The 10511-nt window shown below is 52.3% G+C and overlaps 1 protein-coding gene across 1 annotated transcript in view; it reads left to right on the top strand.

Annotated features, from left to right (window-relative positions):
• Positions 1-9072, top strand: part of DUSP3 (dual specificity phosphatase 3) — a 10452-nt gene extending 1380 nt beyond the window's left edge. The window contains exons 2-3 of the mRNA XM_007127968.2: positions 2135-2361; positions 7728-9072. Coding sequence (XP_007128030.1) covers positions 2135-2361; positions 7728-7933 — 433 coding nt within the window. The 3' untranslated portion in view covers positions 7934-9072. The remainder of the gene's footprint in view (positions 1-2134; positions 2362-7727) is intronic.
• Positions 9073-10511: the final 1439 nt, after the last annotated feature.

The following is a 10511-nucleotide window of genomic DNA, read 5'->3' as shown; positions in this document are numbered from 1 at the left end:
CCCGGACCGGGGCACGAACCCGTGTCCCCTGCATCGGCAGGCGGATTCTCAACCACTGCACCACCAGGGAAGCCCAGGTTGGATTTTTTGAGACCCAGTTACCAAGGCCCTAAGCTCCATGGGCCCAGGGACTGCATGTCTAATCCGGTTCTCTCCTTTTACACAGGAAGAAATGATGGCCCAGAGCACTTTAGGGATTGTGAGGATAGGGTCAATGTCTTGTTCTTGTCTGTATCCCAGGTCCTGGACTAGGACCTGATGCTTAGTCTGCCAAGGACTGCCACAGAAATGGGGGTCATCACGGAGCTAGGGGGTCTGGAAGGCAGGCTGGACCTCATGGGGGCTGTTCTCATCCATCCATCACTCATTCACCACTTGGAACGTCACTATGTGACAGATGTTGAACAAGTATTCACAGTACTGGTGACAATGATAATGGTCAAGTTGTTGAATGTTGACTTAGAGAAGGAAGATGAATGGTAGTGACTCTTCAAAGTTAGTTATTTTAGTGCCTTTTTAATGAGCCACTGCTTTACAATTGTGTGCAGTGTCATGATAGCTAAAACAGGGTCCCAGAATCTCAGCCAAAGGCCTTGATAATTGCCAAGTTCTGAGGATAAGCCCCTCTCCAGCCACCCAAGCAGCAAGTGGCCTTGGCCTTCTTGGACACCTGCTCTCTTGGGTGGCTTGGCGCATTGGGCTGTCACCACTTCCCAAGTGGAGACTAAGGTTGTGAACAAGTAAACCTGCCCTCAAGTAAATCTGCCCTTGACATAGCCAGGGGTGTGGGGGGCGCTCAGCAGGGAGGATGGACTGAGTACCGATTCCCCCCCCACCCCCGCCCGCAGTTGGGAGCGCCTTAAGAAAATCAGGGCTCCTGATCAGGGCTCACAGGGCAGAGAGGAGCCTGGATGAGCCACATTTTCTGCCTCCTGAGATTTGCAGTTGATATGGGCATGAGAGGCAGGGTGAGGAGGAAGACAGCAGGGCTGGCGTCAGGAGAAAGGAGGCCTCCTCCCAGCCCTGCTGCGCAGCAGCCCATGTGAGCATATGCACATCCTTCCGCTGTCATGTCGGGCCAGAGCTTAAGCTCTGTCCTTCCTCCCCGGGCTGCTGTGACAGGCAAACAAGATCATGCAGGAGAAGGCATTCTGTAAAGTATAAACTGCTGTTTGAATTGGGATGTTGTTGTGAGATGAAATAAAGGAGCCCTTTGACTATTCAGATCGAATGTTTTGTAACCCCCAGAGTTCTGTTGAGGCCACTTGCTCCCCAAGTGCTTACGCACCCAAGAGAGCTTCAGAGACATGGCTAGTGGACTATGGCAGAAAGGATCCCTCTGGGGGATGGGAGGGGGTTGCTGCACTTTAGAATCCAAGGAAGAAGGCTGCCTGGGATGTGCTGATTTCATTCTTCACTGATTCACCACATATTCAGCACCTACTCTGTGCCAGGTTCCATAGCACGTGCTGGGCATACAGACATGAAGTAGGCATGGTTCCTCCCTCAAGGAGCTCACAGCCTGGACATCTAAACAAATAAGCACAGTCAAGCATTAGGATAGTGGCAGTGACCACGGTGTCAGGTTCTGTCTATAGAACAGCTCATTTGACATTCAAAACAGCCCCAGGGGTAGGTACTGTTATCACCCCCATTTTACAGATAAGGAAACTGAGGCACAGAGAGGTTTAGCGGCTTGTTCAAGGTTGTCTGGCTGGTAAGTGGCAGGGCTGGAATCAGACCCGGGCAGTCTGGCTCCAGAGCCCATTTTTAGCCCCGTGGTGATACCACCACCACAGTATAGGGAGCACAATGCTGAATGGAGGGGAGATCGGGAAATACTGCCAAGGGTGGTGAGAAATGAGAGGGTACGTTTCCATGAAGATGGTGGAGAAGGGCATTCCAGGCAGGGGGAACAGCATGGGCATGAAAGTGCCCAGGCTATTTGGGGCAGGTAATTAGATCTGGCTGGAGTGAGGGCAGAGGGTCATAAGCTGGGGCTGGAGAGGTAGACAGGGGCCAGAGCATGGAGGGTCCTTGCTGGGCCAAGAGGCTTAGGATCTTCTCCATCTTTCTCCCCCGAGGGCTGCCAGGTGGTCAGTTGATCATCCCCCTGCTGCTGTCTCCTGTCCAGGTCTGTGGCTCAAGACATCCCCAAGCTGCAGAAACTGGGCATCACCCATGTCCTGAATGCGGCTGAGGGCAGGTCCTTCATGCACGTCAATACCAGTGCCAACTTCTACAAGGACTCTGGCATCACCTACCTGGGCATCAAGGCCAACGACACACAGGAGTTCAACCTCAGCGCCTACTTTGAAAAGGCGGCGGACTTCATCGACCAGGCCCTGGCTCAGAAGAACGGTAAGGGACCTGCCACCCAGGAAACTATGGGAGGCACCTTTGACTGGACTTTCTCTAGAAAACAGGCCCACAACAGGCCTCTTCTTGGAAAACCTGTTGTTTCCTGTCTCTGGTGTTGAATGACTGAGAGCTTCGGGTCTCTCTCTGCTCACCTGGCTGCCCATCAAGTGGCTTCACATTACACAAGACGTACAAACCCATCACACAGTGGCAGCCCCGGGGTCCTTGTGTTTGATCTGACTTTGGCTGAGAGTCGGTTGCCGGCCCCTCCCCCCATTCAGATAGCTGCAATAAGGAAGATCTATTATTTTCTGTGATAAGAAATCCTGAGGCGAAGGGGCTCCAGGGCTTGTTGATTCAGCAGCTCTGTGGTGGCTTCAGGACTCTTCTGCCACCCTTAGTGTTGGGGACTCCCCCGATGGTCCCAAGATGGCTGCGGCAGATCTGGTTACCACCTCCCGACAGGACAAAGTGCAGCAAAAGATGAGGCAGCCATCTCTTCCTCATGTTTCTCTCTTTTCTTAAGAGCAAGTGAAACATTCCCTAGAAACCCCCCAGTGGAGCCCCCCTCACATCTCACTGGCTACAGTTGGGTCACATGAATACCTGGCAAGGGGAGGGGGGGCAGTCGTGATTGGCTTAGGCACAAAGTCGGCAAACTTTGGCCCAGTTTTTAAATGCTTCCTGCAACTCCCAAAGATAAGGTAAGACTGAAGCAGAACTGCTGAGGTGCGGGCAGTCGGGCGAGGCGTGCCAGAGAGAAATCCTAGAAGGCCAGAGGGTAGACCGCAGCTGAGCAGGCTGGACCGCTTGCCCTTTCTGCGTTTAGCTTGCTTCTCTCAGCAACTGCCTTTACCTTCCTGCCGCTTCCTCCAGCCTCTTCCTTCCTCCCCACCCCAAACCTTCCCAGGGGGAGTGACCCCCACTGAGGCGTCATCAGCCCTGTTCTCCTGATTCTAGCCTGTCTCTGCTACCCTGATGCTTCTTGTCCCAGCAGCCTCCCCACTGGAATGATTTCCAGGGAACAGAGTTTACTAGCTGCTGGTTAGCACACGTTTGGGGCCCAGAAGGGAAGTTTTATTGCCTGGGGAATCTGCAGACTTTATCGTTAGGCCCTTCGTGGTCCTCCACTGCCTTGTACACCTTACCCACCTCCTCTGCGGCTGTTCTGAGCTCCTGTATAGACGAGAACGAGGGGCCCAGTTAAGGGGATGGATTTCGTTCTTCCTGTGTATTGACTGGTCATCCATTCAGGGAACGTAGAACCCTCTGATGGTTTCCTCTTTCCATACAACTAGGAACATACCCTGACTTTGTGTGACCTCCTGCCTTAGCCCGCGTGGGTTGGGTCATTAGTCTGGAAGGCTCTCTCTGCCTCTCCCTGCCCTGTCCTCTGGCAGACTCCACCTCGTGCTTGAGTACTGGGCATAGTGTCCTCTCTTCCAGGCTGGGTCTGCTGTGACCCTTGTTTGGTCTCCCTAGCACCTGACGTAGATCAGGCACATAGCAGGTACGCTGGATTACTGAACCAGTGACAAAAAGGAATTCCTAGGGTTCTCATGCCCAGTGTAAAGGCTTCCAGGATTGACTGGCCAAGTGAGTCAACAGAAATGCGCTGGCCTCCAACTCTGTGCCGGGCTCGGGGGAGCTGGGGTCCCATCACTTTGGAGAGGGGAGAGGAGGGGAGTGGCCAGGGGCACTCAGAGAAGGAAGCAGTCACTTCCATCTGGGAAGATCAAGGGAGGCTTCGTGGAGGAGGTGGCATCTGGGCGGGGCCTGGAAGGATGGGCTTTGAACCCTCCCCTTCTGCACTGGCTCTATGAGCCAGTGGGCATGCTGAGTCCGTTCCTCGTTCCAGGTGGTGAGGCAGCTGCTCTGCAGAGGGTCCCATTGCCAGGGCGGGGGCAGGGAAAGCCCCACTCTGAATACTTTGGGTCCACTGGCCAGAGAGTGAATGGGCAGGAAAGTGGAGGACTCCCCATTCCTGCTCATCAGCGTTGGGAAAATAGGGTTATGTTTTGGGGGTAGGGTAATGGGAACAGAAGACACTCTGTTTGATTCTGGGCCAGCAGATTTCCTTCAGAATAATGCCCGTGTAGAGGTGTTGGTGGGTATTCATTCACTCAACTGGTCAGCAAATATTTGTTGAGCACCTACTGTATGCTGGAGATTGTAGAGCATCTAAAATCAGTACCCCACAGTCCTTACCCTTAAGGAACTCACATTCTGGCAGAGGAGGGTCGGTCTTTGTGTGGCCGACACTAACACAGAGCCAGGCTGCTGTAGAAGAGGATGTACCAGGTGCCAGCAGAGGACTTGTATTGTTGGCTAATATTTATTTATTGAATGTTCCCATCTGCCAGGCACTAGCCTAAGTCTTTTTTTTTTTTAATTAATTTATTTGGCTGCGTTGGGTCTTCATTGCTGCGCGTGGGCTTTCTCTAGTTGTGGCGAGCGGGGGCCACTCTTCGTTGCGGTGCGCGAGCTTCTCATTGCGGTGGCTTCTCGTTGTGGAGTACGGGCTCTAGGCGTGCGGGCTTCAGTAGTTGTGGCACGCGGGCTCAGTAGTTGTGGCTCGTGGGCTCTGGAGCGCAGGCTCAGTAGTTGTGGCGCACGGGCTTAGTTGCTCCGCGGCATGTGGGATCTTCCCGGACCAGGGATTGAACCCATGTCCCCTGCATTGGCAGGCAGATTCTTAACCACTGCACCCCCAGGTAAGTCCCTAGCCTAAGGGTTTTATGTGTCGCTTCCTTTAATCTTCCAACCACCTTGTGCCATGAGTACTATTAGCACAGACAAGGAAACTGAGGCACAGTGGGCTTAGGTGGGTCATAGAGTAATAACCAGTGTATTGGCCAGGGTTCTCCAGAAAAACAGAACCAATAGAATATAGCTATTATTTATTTCAGAGCATTGGCTCACGTAATCATAGGGGCTGGCAAATCTGAAATCTGTCGGGCAGACCGGCAGCTGGAAGCTCGGACAGGACTTCTGGAGGTAGAATTCCTTCTCCAGGAAGCCTCAATTTTTTGCTCTTAAGATCTTTAACTGATTGGATGAGGCCCACCCATCATATCAAGGGTGATCTCCTTTATTTAAAGTCAAGTGATGGGAGGTATTCATTACATCTACAAAATCTTTTCGAGACTAGTGTTTCACCAAGCAACTGGGTATCATAGACAAGCCAAGTTGACAAGTTTAACCATCACAACCAGCAAGTTAAAATTTAAACCCAGATTCACATGACTTCAAAGACTTGGGTTCTAAGTCCCGATGCTGACAAAGGAAATACTTGAGCTGGGGTCTTAAGGTATGAATGAGCAGGAGTTTGCCAAGTAGCCAAGAGGGAGAAGATGTTCCAGGTAGAGGGAACAACATGTGCAAAAGCACAGAGGTGAGACAAAGCCTGGAAAGGTGTCGGTTCCCTGGACGGTTGGCCTGGTAGGTCACACCTTGGGGACTAGACTACCCGGCTAATGGTGGCAGGTCACGTTTATATTTTAGAAAGCTCCCTCCAGCTGGAGTGTGTGTTGGTGGTGGTGAAGATAGAGCGAGAGCTCAGTTTGGAGGTGAGGGGGCAGAGGTGGGAGGTGACAAGGATCTGAACTGAGCACTCTGTGTGAGGAGGGGGTGGGGATAAGAGAAGCCGAGGCTTGTAGCTCAGGCTACAGGAACCTTGTTGACAATGCCTCTGACCTCTCCTGACCATCCCTTCCTTCCTTCACCCAATGCTGGGGATGAAGCAGGGAGCAAAACAGATGGACATCCCTGCCCTCGTGGAGCTTATGTTTTGGGGGAAGATGACAGCAAACAAGTGAAAAAGATATGTGGCCCGTCAGGGGGTGGGGGGACCAAAGCAGGGAGAGGGGGATGAAGGAGTATGGGGAGTAGGCTTGTGTTGCCAGCCGGCTGCAGGGAGGGAGGAGAGGGAGGAGGGGATTACGTCAGTGGCGGGGGGAGGGGCAGATTTAGTAGAGCCTCGTGGGACATTTGGGGGACCACGAGAGGGTGTTTTTGTTTGTGTGTTTCTTTTGATTTCTTGTGTTTTTATTTGACACGCACGTACCTTTTATTTTTTAAATGGCTTTGTTGCGGCATAATTGACATTCAGTAAACTACACATAGTTGAGTTTGGTAAGTTTTGACATACGTATACATCTGTGAAGCCATGACCACAACCCGGATCATGAGCTTATCCATCACCCCGCAGATTTCCCTCATGTCCCTTTGTGACCTCTCCCTTCCGCCCCTCTCTTTCCTCTGTTCCTAAGCAACCACTGATCTGCTTTCTATCACTAGACATTAGTGTACATTTTGCAGACTTTCATATAAATGAAGTTGCACGGTATGTCTGCATTTTTGGTCTGGCCTCTTTCACTCAGCATAATTATTTTGAGTTTCTTCCGCGCTGTTGCACGTATCAGGAATGCCCTTTTAACGCTGAGTAGCCTTCTGTTGGATGGACATACCACAGTTTGTTTATCCATTTACCTGTTGATGGACATTTGGGTGGTTGTCATATCTTGCTTTTGCTTGAAATAGAAGATTCACCTAGAGAAGTACCCATACCACAGTGTATCCGTGCACTGTACACACCCATGTACCAGCCCCCAGATCAAGAAACAAAGCATGACCAGCACCCCAGAAACCCCCCTACGTATTCCCTCCCAGTGTCCCATCCCCCGCCTCGCATACCAGCATCCAGACTTCTAACAGCATAGTTCAGTTTTGCTGGCTCTTTTTTGTTGTTGTTAAAGTTTTGTTTTTGTTCTTGGCCACACTTTGCGGCGCGCGGGATCTTAGTTCCCCTGCAGTGGCAGCGCCGAGTCCTAACCACTGGACCACCGGGGGAGTCCCCTGGCTCTTCTACCGTCTGGGATCGTACACATCCTGTTTGTGTGTTTCCTCCACGTTGTATCTGGGAAGCTGGAGATTGCTCATACTCAGTATTTATCTACTCTGCCGTTGACGGGCCTCTGGGAGTTTCCAGCTTGGAGCTATCGTGAACAGTGCTGCCTGCAGTCTTCTAGCAGACGTGTGCGTGCGTTCCTGCCGGCCATGGGTCTGGGACGGAACTGCCAGGCCCTGGGGAACGCGCGTGTTCAGCCTGAGTAGATCCTGCCACACGGCTTTCCGAAGCTGTGCGCCGGTTTACACCCTGTCCCCCAGCCACAGATCAAAGTCCTAGCTGCTCCACAGCCTCACCAATGCTGTGTGTTTTGTATTTATCTTTTTCATCTTAGCCATTCTGGTGGGCACACCATGGCCTTGCATTATAATTTTCATTTGTATTTCCTGGAAGGGTTTTGACTGGAGTCGAGGTGTGACGGGACAGCCCCAGCTCACTGTGTCCCCATCTTTCACAGGCCGAGTGCTCGTCCACTGCCGTGAGGGTTACAGCCGCTCCCCGACTCTCGTCATCGCATATCTCATGATGCGTCAGAAGATGGATGTCAAGTCTGCCCTGAGCATTGTCAGGCAGAACCGTGAGATCGGCCCCAACGATGGTTTCCTGGCCCAGCTCTGCCAGCTCAATGATAGACTAGTCAAGGAGGGGAAATTGAAACTCTAGGGTGCCCTCACTGCCTCTTCTCCAGAGGTCGGATGGAGGGAGGCACCCTGGTTGTGGTGTCCCAAGCTGCCATGTTTAGGAAACACAGTGTACCCTGTTCCCAGCATCACCAGGCCCAAGTCTGTCCCAACACAGCCCTGGGCCACTTTCCCCCTGGGAAGCATGTAAAGAAGCTTGCTGAGGAGGGCATTCCTGCTCCCTGGTGTGTCCTGTGCCTGCAGTTTAGGATGTCCTCACCCTGAGGAGGGGGCGCAGAGGGGGGGCAGGCCTGTGACGGGCGTGCTTCTCCTGGATGACCCAGGGCAAGAGGTGTGTGGAAGTGTAAGGCCTGAGACGCTCACAGGGGCCCCTCCCCGCCTCCCCACCCTTCACCCCCGGGCCCTCCCCTGAGTGGGGACCCCAGCCCTGTAAAGGAACTATGCAAACGCGGGCCCCTCTCCCCCCACCGTGTCTGTCTCCCCTGTCTCCTCACAGCTGTCCACACCCTGCTCGTAGGCAGAGGCCCGTCGTGAGGTCTGAAGTTGGCTCAGGGTCAGTTGTCCGTGGGTGGAAATTCCCATGAAGAGACTGCATTTTAATGATTTCCTGAGGATTAAAGATACCGAAACAAAGAAGCCTTTGAGTGGGCAAATACGTGCCCCTGGAGGACTCTCCAAAATTCATTGTTTAAAAAATGTGACTCCTTGGAAGGCTTGAGTTCAGAATCCACCTCTTTGGGGTACCCGGCTCTCAGAGGTCACTTGGTCGGTTGGAAGAACGATGCCTCGGGCAGGGTTTTCTTTTTCTTTTTTAGAAAACAGGGTGTTGAAGTCCAGCCTATTTAAAAACCCCACCATTTGGAGAATTACAAGGGTTTTGTCCTGAATTATAGTGTTGGCGAGCCCAAGCCACTTGTGCTCACTGCTTTTTGTCTCGGTTACTATTCCAAGAACAGGAGGAGGAAGTTGGCCAATTATAGCACGTGCGTGCACGTGCGCGCGTGTGCGTATCTGTGTGTGTGTGTGTGTGAGAGAGAGAGAGAGAGAGAGAGAGAGAGAGAGAGCAACACAGCCAGTGGCTGGACAGGCGAGGGGATGAACGGGCCCAGGCTCACATCCTGCCCACTCACAGGTAGTTCACAGCTCTCTGCTGCCAGAAAAGGTCCAGGAGCCTTGGCAGCAAAAATGACTCAACCAGGCAGAAAGGAAACATGGCGGCACGTCCAAATGGAGCCTTTACTGGTGGTAGAGCAAACAAAAAGAAACAGCCTCTGTAAGGACTCTTTTAGGATGATGTCGGAACGCACAAGCACTCACACACACGTGCGTGTGCGCACGTTTGTCAGAACATAGGAGTTTTGTTTTGAACACAGTCTTGTTGGCACTTGACAAGATTGTCATCAGGGCAAGCGGTGCAGTGCTGTCACCTTCACGTTCCCTAATGACAGAGAGGTGGTCCTCAGCTCTGCCCCCAGCGCTTAACCCATAGATGTCGGATAAAAGTTTGTGGAATTAACCTTTTTTTTTTTTTTTTTTGAGCACCAAATACATGCAGGGTGTTGTTCTGGTGGGTGTATCAAGCTCCCAGAAGCCTCACCTGGTGGTAGGATCACTTGGAAGGATCTGCAAAGGAGTCTTACCTGAAAGGAAATATCAGGGACTTTTGTTGAATATTTAAAATTCGGTTTTAAGTTTCAATTCAGGCAGCGTTATTACTGTATGGAGGTGGGGAATGTGCCTTTTCCAGAGTTGACCAGAAGCTTCCAGCTAGGTTGAGGAGCAGCAGGTGTGCCTCGGGCTTCACACCCAGGTGTAATGGCCTCTGTCTTGGCAGAAGCAGTACCTCCGCAGCCTGGATGTCCCCTTTGCTTTGTGACCTCAGCAGCCCCGAACAAACTAGAATCTGTCTCCTTTTTCGGCTACGAGGCTGCCCCGATAGACCCACCTGAGTGAAACGGCCACCCTCTCCACTATGTCCCTCACAGTGCTCAAGATAACTCTCGCACTTAATCTGTCTGGATCCTCACAACAACCTGTTAACTTGGTAGGGCTTATTCATGTATTGTTACCTTTCAGGAAAGGAACTGGGGTTCAGAGTGAGAAGGGGTGTAGTGCTCAGGGCTGCCCAGCTCTAAGGCAGAGCCGAGGCGAGATTTCAGGTTGGCTGCTCTCTGAAGCTGAATTCTTTCTCTCATACTACACTCCTCCCCAAGAAATGAGCCCCTGGGCATGTCCGTGACCCAGCTCGTGTGCACCAGAGCCAGTTAGCTTCGTGGCCAGGGGACAGCTCTTCAAGCTGTGGTGTTGGGGGCGGCGGGACTCTGCTCCAGGACGAGGAAGTAAAAAGCGTGGGTCCCCAACCGGGTTAGAATGTGTGGCTCTTCTTCTAGGAAACATGTAGCAGGAGCTGGGGCTGGCTCCCCCTCCCACGCCCAGGCGGTGGTCCCTGCACAGGACAGCCACAGCTACTTAGGCCGGCTGACCAGGATCTCTTGAAGGACTCTTTGTTAGGGGTATGTTGGAGAAAAGGCCATGGGGAGAATTAATGCCTTCACTTTGGGGCTACTTTTTTGCTGATAACTTGGGTTTTCTTGATAGTC

Source organism: Physeter macrocephalus, chromosome 14 (assembly GCF_002837175.3).
Source record: "Physeter macrocephalus isolate SW-GA chromosome 14, ASM283717v5, whole genome shotgun sequence".
Classification (NCBI taxonomy): Eukaryota; Metazoa; Chordata; class Mammalia; order Artiodactyla; family Physeteridae; genus Physeter; species Physeter macrocephalus.
The sequence above is the reverse complement of the archived record's forward strand: the minus strand, read 5'-3'. Positions and strand labels throughout refer to the sequence as shown.